The sequence below is a fragment of the Oncorhynchus kisutch genome, linkage group LG9 (assembly GCF_002021735.2).
Source record: "Oncorhynchus kisutch isolate 150728-3 linkage group LG9, Okis_V2, whole genome shotgun sequence".
NCBI lineage: Eukaryota > Metazoa > Chordata > Actinopteri > Salmoniformes > Salmonidae > Oncorhynchus > Oncorhynchus kisutch.
In genome coordinates this window covers 21398752-21415599 of record NC_034182.2, presented here as the reverse complement: position 1 = coordinate 21415599, position 16848 = coordinate 21398752, and the positions used below count along the sequence as shown (strand labels likewise).

General features: G+C 45.8%; 1 protein-coding gene across 4 annotated transcripts; it reads right to left on the bottom strand.

Moving 5' to 3' along the window:
- Positions 1–394: 394 nt before the first annotated feature.
- nat16l (N-acetyltransferase 16, like) lies at positions 395–15714 on the bottom strand. Of its 4 annotated transcripts, none has more exons than XM_020490673.2 (6): positions 15627–15714; positions 15110–15236; positions 10577–10774; positions 6387–6496; positions 6100–6223; positions 395–1429 (listed from the first exon to the last, which is right to left on the bottom strand). In XM_020490673.2, the coding sequence occupies exons 3-6, from the start codon at positions 10763–10765 to the stop codon at positions 848–850; spliced, it is 1005 nt and encodes a 334-aa protein (XP_020346262.1). In that variant the 5' UTR covers positions 10766–10774; positions 15110–15236; positions 15627–15714; the 3' UTR covers positions 395–847. The 4 variants fall into 4 exon arrangements, 3 of the variants coding, with proteins under 3 accessions (XP_020346262.1, XP_020346264.1, XP_020346263.1); XM_020490675.2 differs by having other exon boundaries at positions 15110–15212; positions 15627–15684; XM_020490674.2 differs by having other exon boundaries at positions 15615–15632.
- Positions 15715–16848: the final 1134 nt, after the last annotated feature.

The window sequence follows — 16848 nt, the reverse complement described above, 5'->3', positions numbered from 1 at the left end:
ACTAAAGCCACTGGATACAATTGTACTAGAAGATAAAGAGTCAGGAACCATGTATTCATTGTCTCACAGAGAAAGGTCATTGAGTTTACTGGAGCCACAATACCCAGCTCTTTTCTCTGTGAGAGTGAGTCAGTAACCATGTTTTGTACAGTAGCACGACAGCGTCAGTCTTCATTCAGTTCATTGAGTTCAATGATCTGAATCACCTAAAAGTACTGAATAACAGACATACTGTATCAATTAGACAGCAACCGGGATTCATAGAAGTGCTTGCAATCATGTTTTCCATGCAGCGCACACACACACACAAAAGACAATTAGCTCTGTCATTTCCCCCCTTTTTAGCTCCACCTGCTTCAGTTATAAATGGATACAGTAATGAGAGAGAGAATGATCAGCGACATTCTATTCATTTATTCTTATTGATACTGATTTGCATTTCATAGTCATGATGAATCAGTGATTTGATACACTTGTCTTTACAAACATGTATAATGATTTAACAAGAAAACATTTATTCCTGTAATGTCCCATTATAAATTCTTGCATCATCACAATAGTTTAAAAAAAAAATCAGATTCACTTCTAAAGTGCTGGCTTTGTTCCAATCAATCAAAGCAATATAAAAAGTATGTTACATACTGTATGATATATTATGTATATTGATTACATGGCTAACCCCCCCCCCCCCCCCAGCACTACACAGCTGATTCAAATAATCAAAGCAGAATAATGTGGAAAACCCTTCTCTAAGTCTAATTTGCACACTTTCTCACTGGCCTCTCTTTTGCTATCCTCTGTTCATCTCTCTCTCTCCCCCTCCCTTTCTCATCCTCTCCACATCTCCTCACATCCCTCTCTCCAGAAACAGTTGTTCCCAGTACTCTCTACACCTCCTCACCCCTGTGTATCCCTCACAGAACTCTCTCACACCCTCCCATAGCGACTTGTTCAGATACACATGAACCATCACCCTCCCCTTCACCTCCCTCCTCTCCCTCACTTTCTCAAAATGGCCAGCAAGTGCCCTCTTTGCTGAAACTAGATCAGTTCCAAACATATCGATATTGAATCTCAGCGAACCTCCCTTGTACGGGATTGGATAAGGTGGAGTGTAAAAGCTGAGGAAGGCAGGTCTTTCCAGGTTGTCGGCCAACCAGGTGAGGTTTCGCCTTGCTAAGATCACAAGGTTGCCTTTGATTGGTTGTAAGGGTTGCCAGTCTTGGATAATGGCACCACCAGGAAGTTGAACCCTGGAGGGGAGTTCAGGATCAAGGAGGATGTTCTTCAGGTGTTGCTCATCCTCTATCAGAAACATTTGAGGGACGGACACACCTGGCTCACTTCCTGTGGTGGAATGTAGTTTGTTCCTCAGGTGTGAGATGAAACCCTCAAAACTGTCGGCCTCCCCAATGAATGAGAGAGCAGCCTAGAGAGAGAGAGACGGAGAGAGATTGAGAGGGGATGGGGTGGAGAGAGAGGGGGGAGGGAGATAATGAGGGAGTGGGAGAGAGAAAGAAAACGAGTGGGTGAAACAGTGACAGCAAACGTATAGATGAGGGGGATGAAGCGTAGGTAGATGTAAAAAGAAAAAGAGGGGTGGTTTGACACCTTAATTACAAGTCCATTGTGGTGTTTGTCCCCTTGTGAAAGGTGCAGCAATAGTTTATGTGTTTGTGTGTGTGCATCCGTGTGTATCGTGTGTGTGCGCGCAAGTCTCTTAGCAATACAAGCACAGCCTATCCCTAACAAGCTCCCTCAGAAACTCAATAAATAAATCATCCATTCAACTTTATTGGCCCATAGGGCTGAGGTCAAAAGTACAGCACTATATGGAACAGGTTCCATTTGAGACACACTCTTTGACTCAGTTAGATTAGATATAACTTGTCTCCATGCGGTCCGCAGTCCTCAATGGGACTACTGCTGCAATAAACCAGTCTAAGCGTTTCCATTAGTACACAGCACTGTTTCATATTGTATTCACCACACCAGTACCCATGAGGCTTGCATCCCAAATGGCCCCCTATTCACGCTGTAGTGCACTGGAGCCCTATGGGCCTTGGTCAAAAGTAGTGCACAATATAGGGGATAGGGTGCCATTTAGGACAAAGACACATGCTGTTTCTTCCTTTAGTCAGGTGTTCTTTGAAAGGCAGTTGTATAGAGCACCACACAGCCACACGCTGAGACAGACTTTTAACCACTGTGTTTCCAGGTATGAGATACTGACATTTGGGCTGGTTTCTAGGAAGAAATAGGAAATGCAGACAGACTGTCTGCACATTTGCCTTTCAAAAGGCTTTGACACAGAAGTAAAAATTTAAAAAAACGGACTAGGATTAACGATCAATAGGAGTTGGTTTTCAGTTCAACATCTGTTTAGGATCTGTGGGATGTCAGTCTTGAACTCAGAGCTACGTTCTGTACATTGAGCCGGGGGCAGGAAACTTGTTATTTGGTTATTGGCTCAGTTGTCCTGCGAGGACTTCTGATTGGTCAACCCCTGGCTAGGATGGGGGTTATAAATGGCATCCTGTTCCTTTGTTCGGTGGGGAAAATCTGAGGACAGGGGAGACTGAACATCTACCGCCCAGCATAACACCTTGATTTGTCCTCTCTGAATATATCTATTTGTCTCCCCATGATTTGCTTTGGAGTTTGTTTTATTCAAGAATAACATAAATTGCTAACATTAGGGCTGAACCAGTATGTGGACATGAAGATAGGGTTAGGGTTGAAGCAGGATGGGGACATGATGATAGGGTTAGGGTTGAGGCTTGGGTTAGGGTTGAACCAGGATGGGGACATGAAGATAGGGTTAGGGTTGAAGCAGGATGGGGACATGATGATAGGGTTAGGGTTGAGGCTTGGGTTAGGGTTGAACCAGGATGGGGACATGAATATAGGGTTAGGGTTGAAGCAGGATGGGGACATGATGATAGGGTTAGGGTTGAGGCTTGGGTTAGGGTTGAACCAGGATGGGGACATGAAGATAGGGTTAGGGTTGAACCAGGATGGGGACATGAAGATAGGGTTAGGGTTGAACCAGGATGGGGATATGAAGTTAGGGTTAGGGTTGAGGCTGGGGTTAGGGTTGAACCAGGATGGGGACATGAAGTTAGGGTTAGGAGTGAGGCTGGGGTTAGGGTTGAACCAGGATGGGGACATGAAGTTAGGGTTAGGGTTGAGGCTGGGGTTAGGGTTGAACCAGGATGTCGACATGAAGATAGGGTTAGGGTTGAACCAGTATATGGACATGAAGCTATAGGATTAGGTTTAAGAGGGTTTCTGTTTGTGCTGATATCAAAACTTGGGTTGCACGGGCCTATTGCAACTTCCTCCTCGGTCTGCATGTGTATATGGAAATTCAGTCTGGAGAGGGTGGGGGAACATGGGGCGGTAAATCAGTCTGGTATGGAGAGGGTGGGGGAACATGGGGCGGTAAATCAGTCTGGTCTGGAGAGGGTGGGGGAACATGGGGCGGTAAATCAGTCTGGTCTGGAGAGGGTTGGGGAACATGGGGCGGTAAATCAGTCTGGTCTGGAGAGGGTGGGGGAACATGGGGCGGTAAATCAGTCTGGTCTGGAGAGGGTGAGGGAACATGGGGCGGTAAATCAGTCTGGTCTGGAGAGGGTGGGGGAACATGGGGCGGTAAATCAGTCTGGTCTGGAGAGGGTTGGGGAACATGGGGCGGTAGATCAGTCTGGTCTGGAGAGGGTGGGGGAACACGGGGCGGTAAATCAGTCTGGTCTGGAGTTTCACCATCAGGTAGAAGACTGTCTTCTCTCTCTCTCTCTGGTCAGTCTCACCGGAGGAAAGGAAGGGGAGAGTAGAGACCGTGAGAGGTGGACCCCTCTGCTGCTCTCTCCCTCCACTGATTCTAACGCCGTGTTAAAAAAAAAAAACTGGGAACTCGGGAAAATCTTTAACTTCCGACTTCAGTGCATTCAAGACAACTGGGAACTGGATTAGACTGGGAAAAATAGTTTTGAACGGTTATATAACTCGTAGACTCTAACCAAGTTCCCAGTTATCTTGAAAGCAACATGACCATCAGATGCTGGTATCATCAGTCCAGTAAAATTAAAAAGCTAATTATTAACAAACGATTCAAAAAAAAATGTGACCAGCTGTGCCTCGCAAGTGTTACACAAACTAATCTGTTATCAAAACTCGAGTTTTGAAATATAATATGGTCTGAGAATAACAATGTTGGCATTTGGCCAATGTATTAGGCCTTACTGCACAAACCTCATTCCTACAGAACTGTTTTTACTAGGTTAATGTTAAAAATGTTTAAGTCATGTTTTTTTTCCGGAGCAGGAAATCTGGTTGAAAGGGGGGGGGGGGGGGGGGAGAAATCAGGCAATCAATGTGGCTGAATTCAAGTATTTTTGTTGTTTTATTAAACTATGTAACCCTTTTGTAACGAGAGCCCACGAGTTCTGTTAACAACAGTTCTGTTATTGACAGCACCCCCTTTCAACCTATCACAAGGCCAATAAACGGATCTCCCTTTACAACTCTGAATGGCCCTGAGGAGGTCAGGAGATAGAAAACAGATGCCATTGGCAAGTCAGCAGAACATCTTATGATCTGCACGTGTTACTGGATAAACGACCAATCAGGATTTTGAGTGCTAAGAGATTGCAAGGGAGAGAAGTCAGGGACTTTTTATTCCTAACCTTTGTCAGAAAGAGAAAATGGCGCCAATAGCGCAAATTACATGTAAAAACGTTTTATAAACACTGTATTAAACTGAAGGACTCATAACATGTTATAACTTGAAACATAATGTAATATTTATCTTCTGATCCTCCGATGTAAAAATAAAATAACTATAACGGACAATTTGCCGTAACATGAATGTATGCACTTTTACACAAGGAGTGTTGGGTACCTACAGGCTACGCATATCATGTTAGAGATTGTGAAACTACCTTCTGTTCAAGAAAAACATGATATAAACACTTGAGTATGTCTTATACCCTGACTACACCGCTTGTTTCACTTGCGTGAGCGTTGCAAAATAAATGTATAAATCTATGTTATTCAATTATTGCACCCAAACGTTAACGAGCGCCTGCGTTGCCAAAGGCTAAAATAGAAGTCCTTTCTATTTCTGACGCAGATCGCGCTGCAAGTCCTGCCTCTCCCATCTCCTCATTGGTTTATAGAAGCAGGGACCCATGTGCCATCTCCTCATTTGTTATACCCACATGGGTGATTGAAAGATGAACTGAGTTGCAGGTCGTCGTGGTAATACTATGAAAGTGTAGATGCCAATCACCATATAAGTTCAAAAGATTAAAAACCCTGAAGGAGGAGAGATAACTAGAAACGATTCGGTTGACCGTTGTGTGGATTAATTGTCGGAGTAGAGGACCTTGTGCATTTCAGGTAAAATAACAACTCAATGTTTATATCCCAGGACAAATTAGCTAGCAACAGCAAGCTAGCTAAATAGGATAAATTAGCTAGCAAGTGCAAGCTAACTAGCTAAATTGCCATAAATGTTTAATGCTTTTCGACCTGTCCCCAAATTCATGTCATTGGTTCAGAGTTATTTTAAAATATTTTAACCTAGGTGTTGTGATCGTGTTTGGTGTAGGGGGACAAAATAAATGTATGCACAATGGCGCACGCGCTCATCTGGTTTGGGTTCCGTGTCAGGTTTATCTCAGGCTGGGGATGTTGTGGTGGATTGTCTTGGTGAAGGTAAGCGGGAGAGTCTCACAATGGGCTCTGGGAAACAGACTGAATGGGATGGGTAGAAGGTAGGTGGAGAGGTTAGTATTATCACAACTTTCTCCACCTTTACCCCTTTCTCCATAGTCACCACCTCAGAGAGGTCTTGGGGTGTATTGGGTTGGGTCCCTGTGTTGGGTTGTGGTTGAGGGTTTGGGTTAGGGTTGTGGTTGAGGGTTTGGGTTGTGGTTGAGGGTTTGGGTTAGGGTTGTGGTTGAGGGTTACGGTAAACAATACCCGTCAAACAGTTTTCTACACCACTCAGATAAAAAAAGTTGAAGGTTTGTATAGTAAATTATACAGTAGTATAGTAAAGTATATATTAGTATAGCATGAATTATAACTCACCCGTCTCCCTAGCTCTGTGAACTTGGATAATGTCTGTGTGGGCCCAGCTGAAGGGTCGTCAGCCTTGGTTTGTCTCTTGGTCCTGACACTGGGGTACAGCTGCTGGATGTACTGGTCAGTAAATCTGTATATGTATACATTCTGTACATTTGTCTTTAATTTACGATGGACTTGAGCTGTGTATGTGATGTTATTTGTTGTTTACTATGTTTGTTGCGGTTCTTTTTGTTGTTGTGTGTAAAAACTAATCTATAAACAATTAAATCATTAAAAAAAGATCAGCGAACCTCTGGATAACCCCAGCCACGCCGCGACCCCTCTCGCTGGGACACACCCTCAACCCCTCCACCACCACTGTACACCCCTCATCAACGATTAGACCAGACTCCAGTGCCACCTGGGGGAGAGGGGAGGGATGAAGATGGATTTCGGGATGGATGGAGGAGGCAGAGGGAGGGAGGGATGGATGGTAGAAAGGGAGAGAGGGATGGATGGTAGAAAGGGAGAGAGGGAGGGATGGATAGATGGAGAGATACGGAAGGAAGAAAGGGATGGATGGAAGTAGACAGACAGACAGACAGACGGAAGTAGACAGACAGACAGACAGACGGAAGTAGACAGACAGACAGACAGATGGAAGTAGACAGACAGACAGACAGATGGAAGTAGACAGACAGATGGAAGTAGACAGACAGATGGATGTAGACAGACAGATGGATGTAGACAGACAGACAGACAGATGGAAGTAGACAGACAGACAGATGGAAGTAGACAGACAGACAGATGGAAGTAGACAGACAGACAGATGGAAGTAGACAGACCGACAGATGGAAGTAGACAGACCGACAGATGGAAGTAGACAGACAGACAGATGGAAGTAGACAGACAGACAGGGGGATGGAAGTAGACAGACAGACAGGGGGATGGAAGTAGACAGACAGACAGACAGGGGGATGGAAGTAGACAGACAGACAGGGGGATGGAAGTAGACAGACAGACAGGGGGATGGAAGTAGACAGACAGACAGACGGACAGACGGAAGTAGACAGACAGGCGGAAGTAGACAGACGGAAGTAGACAGACAGACAGACGGAAGTAGACAGACAGACGGAAGTAGACAGACAGACGGAAGTAGACAGACTGTCTGTCCGTCTGTCTACTTCCGTCTGTCTGTCCGTCTGTCCACTTCCGTCTGTCTGTCCGTCTGTCTGTCCGTCTGTCCACTTCCGTCTGTCTGTCCACTTCCGTCTGTCTGTCCGTCTGTCCACTTCCGTCTGTCTGACCGTCTGACAGATGGAAGTAGACAGACAGACGGAAGTAGACAGACAGACTGAAGTAGACAGACAGACAGACGGAAGTAGACAGACAGAGAGACAGACAGAAGTAGACAGACTGTCTGTCTGTCCGTCTGTCTACTTCTGTCTGTTTGTCTGTCTGTCTGACAGACGGAAGTAGACAGACAGACTGAAGTAGACAGACAGACGGAAGTAGACAGACCGTCTGTCTACTTCAGTCTGTCCGTCTGTCTACTTCCGTCTGTCTGTCTGTCTACTTCCGTCTGTCTGTCTGTCTGTCTGTCTGTCTGTCTACTTCTGTCTGTCTGTCTGTCTACTTCCATCTGTCTGTCTGTCTACTTCAGTCTGTCTGTCTACTTCCGTCTGTCTGTCTGTCTGTCTGTCTGTCTACTTCCGTCTGTCTACTTCCGTCTGTCCACTTCCGTCTGCCCACTTCCGTCTGTCCACTTCCGTCTGTCTGTCCGTCTGTCTACTTCCGTCTGTCTACTTCCGTCTGTCCACTTCCGTCTGTCCACTTCCGTCTGTCCGCCTGTCTACTTCCGTCTGTCTACTTCCGTCTGTCTACTTCCGCCTGTCTGTCCGTCTGTCCACTTCCGTCTGTCCGTCTGTCTACTTCCGTCTGTCCGTCTGTCTACTTCCGTCTGTCTACTTCCATCTGTCTACTTCCGTCTGTCTACTTCCGCCTGTCTACTTCCGTCCGTCTACTTCCGTCCGTCTGTCTACTTCCGTCCGTCCGTCCGTCTACTTCCGCCTGTCCGCCCATCCGTCTACTTCCGCCTGTCCGTCTGTCCGTCTACTTCCGCCTGTCCGTCTGTCCGTCCGTCTACTTCCGCATGTCCGTCCGTCCGTCCGTCTGTCTACTTCCGCCTGTCCGTCCGTCTACTTCCGCCTGTCCGTCCGTCTACTTCCGCCTGTCCGTCCGCCCGTCTACTTCCGCCTGTCCGTCCGCCCGTCTACTTCCGCCTGTCCGTCCGTCCGTCTACTTCCGCCTGTCCGTCCGTCCGTCTACTTCCGCCTGTCCGTCCGTCCGTCTACTTCCGCCTGTCCGTCCGTCCGTCTACTTCCGCCTGTCCGTCCGTCTACTTCCGCCTGTCCGTCCGTCTACTTCCGCCTGTCCGTCCGTCTACTTCCGCCTGTCCGTCCGTCTACTTCCGCCTGTCCGTCTGTCTACTTCCGCCTGTCCGTCCGTCTGTCTACTTCCGCCTGTCCGTCTGTCTACTTCCGCCTGTCCGTCTGTCTACTTCCGCCTGTCCACTTCCGCCTGTCCACTTCCGTCTGTCCGCCTGTCTACTTCCGTCTGTCTACTTCCGTCTGTCTACTTCCGCCTGTCTGTCCGTCTGTCCACTTCCGTCTGTCCGTCTGTCTACTTCCGTCTGTCCGTCTGTCTACTTCCGTCTGTCTACTTCCGTCCGTCTACTTCCGTCCGTCTGTCTACTTCCGTCCGTCCGTCCGTCTACTTCCGCCTGTCCGCCCATCCGTCTACTTCCGCCTGTCCGTCCGTCCGTCTACTTCCGCCTGTCCGTCTGTCCGTCCGTCTACTTCCGCATGTCCGTCCGTCCGCCTGTCTACTTCCGCCTGTCCATCCGTCCGTCTACTTCCGCCTGTCCGTCCGTCTACTTCCGCCTGTCCGTCCGTCTACTTCCGCCTGTCCGTCCGCCCGTCTACTTCCGCCTGTCCGTCCGCCCGTCTACTTCCGCCTGTCCGTCCGTCCGTCTACTTCCGCCTGTCCGTCCGTCCGTCTACTTCCGCCTGTCCGTCCGTCCGTCTACTTCCGCCTGTCCGTCCGTCTACTTCCGCCTGTCCGTCCGTCTACTTCCGCCTGTCCGTCCGTCTACTTCCGCCTGTCCGTCCGTCTACTTCCGCCTGTCCGTCTGTCTACTTCCGCCTGTCCGTCCGTCTGTCTACTTCCGCCTATCCGTCTGTCTACTTCCGCCTGTCCGTCTGTCTACTTCCGCCTGTCCGTCTGTCTACTTCCGCCTGTCCACTTCCGCCTGTCCGTCTGTCTACTTCCACCTGTCCGTCTGTCTACTTCCGCCTGTCCGTCTGTCTACTTCCGCCTGTCCACTTCCGCATGTCCGTCTGTCTACTTCCGCCTGTCCACTTCCGCCTGTCCGTCCGTCTGTCTACTTCCGCCTGACCGTCCGTCTGTCTACTTCCGCCTGTCCGTCCGTCTGTCTACTTCCGCCTGTCCGTCTGTCTGTCTACTTCCGCCTGTCCGTCTGTCTGTCTACTTCCGCCTGTCCGTCTGTCTGTCTACTTCCGCCTGTCCGTCTGTCTGTCTACTTCCGCCTGTCCGTCTGTCTGTCTACTTCCGCCTGTCCACTTCCGCCTGTCTACTTCCGCCTGTCCGTCTGTCCACTTCCGCCTGTCCGTCTGTCTACTTCCGCCTGTCCGTCTGTCTACTTCCGCCTGTCCACTTCCGCCTGTCCGTCTGTCTACTTCCGCCTGTCCACTTCCGCCTGTCCGTCTGTCTACTTCCGCCTGTCCACTTCCGCCTGTCCGTCTGTCTACTTCCGCCTGACCGTCTGTCTACTTCTACCTGACCGTATGTCTACTTCCGCCTGTCCGTCTGTCTACTTCCGCCTGTCCACTTCCGCCTGTCCGCCTGTCTACTTCCGCCTGTCCACTTCCGCCTGTCCGTCTGTCTACTTCCGCCTGACCGTCTGTCTACTTCCACCTGACCGTCTGTCTACTTCCACCTGACCGTCTGTCTACTTCCGCCTGTCCGTCTGTCTACTTCCGCCTGTCCACTTCCGCCTGTCCGTCTGTCTACTTCCGCCTGTCCGTCTGTCTACTTCCGCCTGACCGTCTGTCTACTTCCACCTGACCGTCTGTCTACTTCAGTCTGTCTGTCTGACAGACAGAAGTAGACAGACAGATGGAAGTAGACAGACGAAAGTAGACAGTCTGACCGTCTGTCTACTTCCACCTGACCGTCTGTCTACTTCAGTCTGTCTGTCTGACAGACAGAAGTAGACAGACAGACGGAAGTAGACAGACGGAAGTAGACAGACGGAAGTAGACAGACGGGCGTAGACAGACGGGCGTAGACAGACGGGCGTAGACAGACGGGCGTAGACAGACGGACGTAGACAGACGGACGTAGACAGACGGACGTAGACAGACAGAGACGGAAGTAGACAGACAGACAGAGAGAGAGAGAGAGAGAGAACTACACTGACCAATTTTCCGTCTCTGCGTCCCAGTATAACCACTCTGTCAGGCTCAGTCATCCAATCGGCATATCGATGAGGCAGGTAGTCATTCCCTCCATAGATTTGAACAGAAATGGACATGACATCATCGTAGTCCTTTTGTTCAGCCACCCAGAATGTCAGGCCGTCGCTCTCCCCAACACAGCTACCTGCCATGGTTTCTGTCTGTAAAAGTTGTTGTTTACAAACAATGGAGTTAAGAATTATTGGCTATATATCAGTGGTCACCAACTGGTCAATCGCGATCGACTGGTTAATCTCCAAGACATTCCTAGTCAATCTGCAAACGTTTCTGTAAAAAAATAACCAAGCCTTGCATTTGTTTTTATTTATTTTTGCAGTTTTTTTAATGTTGTTGTTGTTTTTAGGGGGTGTTGGCGGTAGGTGCAGCCGAATCAGCTTCCCTGCGCACTGGATAGGCCAAGTGTTCCCATTTCTTCCACCGGGGGGTCCAGAGAGCAACTCAAGTGCACTACAGGCCTACTGCTGGCCAATCGGATGGCTCAGATTACCGTGTCTGCAGTAACGTAGCAGGTGTAAAAGAAAGGTACAGCAAAGTTGATATTGTGAGATTTCAAAACCTTGACTAGAGAGAGACTTTCAATGAATACAGCAAAGAGCTGCTGTTTTTGTGAGCGAGTTCATGTTTAACTTCCTACTCAGTACTGTCAACACTTTTATGAGCAACAAAATGCAACCTCTTCCTACGTCCACTTGCGCTACAGCCAGCACTGCGGCTGTAATGAATGAGTAGGAAAGTGTATCGATAGGCTTGCGTTATTATTAGTGGCAGGGGTCTTTTTCAATATCGAGGGATATTTCACTCTGTTCATCGGAGTAACAACATTAATTTGTGCACGAGGCAGAAATGTGGTTCCACTTGAGTTTTGCCATCAGCTGTAAGACGGAAGAGGTGTGCAGTTCGCAAATGATTCATTATTTTTGAACAACGCTTTTGACCTGCTAGTGACTCGTTCATTTTAGTCGTTATTTTGACCTGCTAGTGCTGGCCGCAATGAGTCCTTCAGCAGGATTAACTTCTTATGGCTGCAGGGGCAGTACTGAGTAGCTTGGATGAAAGGTGCCCAGAGGTGCCCAGAGTAAACGGCCTGCTCCTCAGTTCCAGTTGCTAATATATGCATATTATTATTAGTATTGGATAGAAAACAGTCTGAAGTTTCTAAAACTGTTTGAATGATGTCTGTGAGTATAACAGAACTCATATGGCAGGCAAAAACCTGAGAAGAAAGTTGTAAGTGGGAAATTGAGGTTGGTCGATTTTCAACCCAGCCCCTATTGAATACACAGTGGGAAATTGGTTATGTTGCACTTCCTAAGGCTTAGATGTCAACCGTCTTTAGAAACTTGAATGAGGCTTCTACTGTGATGTGGAGCCGGATGAGAGCTCTGAGTCAGTGGTCTGGCAGAGATCTTTATGGCTTGTTTGGGCTCTGAGCGCCGTACTCAGATTATTGCATTGTAGGCTTTTTCCGTAAAGTGTTTTTGAAATCTGACACAGCAGTTGCATTAAGGAGAGGTATATCTATATTTCCATGTTTAACAATTGTATTTTCATCGACATTTATAATGAGTATTTCTGTAAAATTATGTGGCCCTCTGCAATACACCGGATGTTTTTGGAACTAGTGAACATAACGCGCCAATGTAAAATGAGATTTTTTAAATATTAACTTTATCAAACAAAACATTAATGTATTGTGTAACATGAAGTCCTATGAGTGTCATCTGATGAAGATCAAAAGGTTAGGGATTCATTTTATCTCTATTTGTGCTTTTTGTGACTCCTCTCTTTGACTGGAAAAATGGCTGTGTTTTCTGTGAGTTGGTGGTGACCTAACAATCGTTTGTGGTGCTTTTGCTGTAAAGCCTATTTGAAATCAGACACTGTGGTGGGATTAACAACAAGATTACCTTTAAAATGGTATAAGATACATGTATGTTTGAGGAATTTGAATTATTAGATTTCTGTTGTTTTGAATTTGGTGCATGCACTTTCACTGGCTGTTGTCATGTCGATACCGCTAATGGGATTGCAGAACTAAGAAGTTTTAATGCATGCTCCTCTGTCTCCAGAGACGTGCTCCGACCACCAACTTTCTGTCATACGCGCAGGAAAATAGATCAAGAGCATAGAGATAAAAAAATACATGTTTAGAAATTATAATTGATCGCATGGTGCAAAAATGACTGCAATTCATTGATTATTGAATGTTATGGATACATCTTTGTAGAACCAAAACTTATATTACACAGCCTCTGCGCAACAAACTAGTACTCGAGAACAAATCGTTTTGGGGAAGCAGTTTGCGAACGACTGTGCTTATCATCTTGCCTGGCTACACATACTCCTTGCTCTGGCCAACGCCCACGGACATTAGTTTCTTCTCCACAATGAGAAGTATGTAGCGAATAACAGAGCAGCGGAATAATTTTGTGTGTCGTCAGGCTAATTATCATCCTCACGGCAGTCAATCAATGCATTCCGCCAAGAGTCATTCATAATCTAGTCCAAGCATAGTGGTGGCTGCATCATGTTATGGGTATGCTTGTTATCGTTAAGAGATGGGGAGTTTCAGGATAAAAATTAAATGAAATAGAGCTAAGCACAGGCTAAATCCTACAGGAAAACTCAGTTCAGTCTGCTTTCCAGCAGACACTGGGAGATGAATTCACCTTTCAGCAGAACAATAACCTAAAACAAAAGGCCAAATCTACACTGGAGTTGCTTACCAAGAAGACAGTGAATGTTCCTGAGTGGCCGAGTTAGTTTTAACTTAAATCTTCTTGAAAATCTATGACAAGACTTGAAAATGTTTGTCGAGCAATGATCAACAATCAATGACAGAGATTGAAGAATTTGAAAAGAATAATGGGCAAATATTGTACAATCCAGGTGTGCAAAGGTCTTAGAAACTTACACAGAAAGACTCACAGCTGAAATTCCTGCCGACGGTGATTCCAACAAGTATTGACTCAGGGGTGTGAAAACGTATGTAAATTATGTTTCTCTTTTTCATTTTCAATAAATTTGCAAAAATGTCTAAAAACATGTTTTCACTTTGTCATTATGGGTATTGTGTGTATGATGAGTGAGATTGTTTTATTTAATCCAATTTGAATAATGCAAAGAAATGGTTAGAACAACAATGCATTGACAGGGCAATTCAAACAAAGGCAATATGCAGTGATAATGTATAGCCTACTGCACAAACCTCATTGCTACAGTACTGTTTTTAGGGTAATGTTGCATTGAGGTGCCACTACAATCCCGGGTTCGATCCCAGGCTGTGTCACAGCCGGCCATGACCGGAAGACCCATGAGGCAGCGTACAATTGACCCAGACAGAATTTCTTGTCCCATCGTGCTCTAGCGATTCTTTGTGGCGGACCGGGCACCTGCAAGCTGACTTCGGTCGCCAGCTGGACGTGTATCCTCCGACACATTCGTGTGGCTGGCTTCCAGGTTTAGCGAGTAGTGTCAAGAAGCAGTCCTCAGTAATCAATCCTCAGGTTGTTTTTAAAATATATAATCGATAATATATCAACCGGGACTGTAGCTTTTTCAATAGGAGAGGGAGAGACAATGGCTGCCAAACTCTGTTGCGCAAGCAAAACTCTGCGAACACCCAGCTATCCACTGACGAGATGTGATCTTTAACGCTCATTTTTCAAAATAAAAGCCTGAAACTATGTCTAAAGACTGGTGACACCTTGAGGAACAGAGAGCTTTCAGGAAAAACAGCACTTCCTTGTTGGATTTTCTTCAGGTTTTCGCCTGCAATATCAGTTCTGTTATATTCACAGACAATATTTTGACAGTTTTGGAAACTTTAGAGTGTTTTCTATCCTAATCTGAAATTATATGCATATTCTAGTTTCTGGGCCTGAGAAATAGGCAGTTTCAAATGGGTACGTTTTTAGCCAAAACCAAAGTATTGGTGAATTAGGCAATCGTTTCCTTTCTTTTTCAGCTTCAGACTGGCCTATTTCTCACTTGAAACATCGTTTTTGTGTTTAATAGTTAATAGGCTAAATTACACGATGTAGTGAACTACTGTCACGCCCTGACCTTAGTATTCTTTGTTTTCTTTATTATTTTGGTTGGGTTAGGGTGTGACATGGGTGATGTATGTGTTTTTGTTCCAGTCTAGGGGTTTTGTATGTCTATAGGGGTTTTGTATGTCTATGGTCGCCTAGATTGGTTCTCAATTAGAGGCAGCTGTTTATCGTTGTCTCTGATTGGGAACCATATTTAGGCAGCCATATTCCTTGGTTATTTCGTGGATTATTGTCTATGTGTTAGTTGCCTGTGTCTGCACTTATCATATATAGTTTCACGTTAGTTTAAGTGTTCTTCGTTTCATTAAATAAGATGTATTCATCTCACGCTGCGCCTTGGTCTCATCCATACAACGAACGTGACAACTACTTTTTCAAAGTAACAGCATTATTCTTAAAGGTAGATTTAGAGTAGTTTACCTTCTTCCAGTGTGAAGTAATTGCTTGGTAAACAGTTTTCAGAGTAGCTTCCCCAACACCGGTCAGTGTCCCACGTCGGTTCTAAAGCAATTCCGTGTCCTATCTGTTACATTGCAAAATCACCATCCTGAATAAACCAAGGGTTTGCTAATTTACTGTAGGCTTGTAATCAGACAGACAGACAGGCAGCAGGTGTAGTTAGACATTCAACACAGGACAACACACGCAGGCTATGTCAGCCAATAACGAAAACCAATCCATTGTTGGCTATACAGGGATCAGCTTTCAATGCACCCCAACAAAACATACTGTGTTATTGCAATGTTACAATTACTTTTCCATTAAGAAGTTGTTAAACATAGGGCTAGACTTGCAAACACTGAACATTATCACAATAGCAGACGTTTTCTCATTGCAACTTTATCCCGAAAAGTAATATGATAAAAAAAAAAATTAACTTAATGTGTGAAGAATTTATATACAGAGACTGAACAACGTTTCATACCCCGTGACTTACTTTGAGTCGCATGGAAAAACCGTCAATTCCGTGAGTTTACTAGTATTCTGCCAGCAGCACCAAAAACAACGTCATATTTATATCGTAATGAGAAACCTTCAAAATAAAAGCCCGCATTTCAGAACATTGCAATATCGTTGAATCATTCAAATGATGCTTAATTTTCATCAATGGCCACATTTATTGTCCCAACAATAAAAGGCTATTAGTAATTCATGTCTCAGCTAATGTGGGGTGGAAAATATGTTAAAAGTAAAGTATGTTAAAATAAAGTTAGGACAAAGATTTTTGGTACACATCTTTAAGGTGTCTAGTTTTGATATATGCATTTGCAATTACTCCACTTTGTTCAGTGTGGTCATAGAATGTGTAAACATGTTGACGGCAACAATAGTGACCGGCGGGATAACACAGTGTATCTAGGTATACACATAGTTATACACATACATAGTTCTTGTTTTACCTAACTTTCTACTCTGTTCTTTCTTTTAGTTTCACTTTGAGTCAAGGTCTGGATATGTTGGATCTAGGTGACTGCCCAGACAAGGTATGCAACATTGCAGTTATGATGATGCTGTCCTGAGGGATTGTGATAGCGATGGGTCAGATATGGACTATGGCCAGGCCGTTTGCCAGAAAAAACAAAAACAGTTTTTTTTTAAACAACAGAAATACCTTACTTAGATAAGTGTTCAGACCCTTTGCTATGAGACTCGAAAAAATTTAGCTCAGAGACAGGATTGTGTTGAGGCACAGATCTGGGGAAGGGTACCAAAACATTTCTGCAGCATTGAAGGTCCCCAAGAACACAGTGGCCTCCATCATTGTTAAATGGAAGATATTTGGAACCACCAAGACTCCTCCTAGAGCTGGCCGACAGGCCAAACTGAGCCATTGGGAGAGAAGGGCCTTGGTCAGGGAGTTGACCAAGAACCCGATGGTCACTCTGACAGAGCTGCAGAGCTCCTCTGTGGAGATGGGAAAACCTTGCAGATGGACACCCATCTCTACAGCACTCCACCAATCAGGCCTTTATGGTAGAGTGGCCAGACGGAACCACTCCTCAGTAAAAGGCACATGACAGCCCGCTTGGAGTTTGCCAAAAGACACCTAAAGGACTCTCAGACCATGAGAAACAAGATTCTCTGATCTGATGATTCAAGATGAAACTCTTTAGCCTGAATGCCGAGCTTCACATCTGGAGGAAACCTGACACCATCCC

Bases quoted from the DNA above. Each gene is read 5' to 3' on its own strand.
- nat16l (XM_020490673.2), bottom strand. From the start codon at position 10,765: ATGGCAGGTAGCTGTGTTGGGGAGAGCGACGGCCTGACATTCTGGGTG. The intron at 6,497-10,576 runs GTCAGTGTAGTT...CCTCTCCCCCAG, and splicing joins GACGCAGAGACGGAAAATTG to GTGGCACTGGAGTCTGGTCT. The intron at 1,430-6,099 runs GTGAGTTATAAT...CTCTCTCTCTAG, and splicing joins TCACAGAGCTAGGGAGACGG to GCTGCTCTCTCATTCATTGG.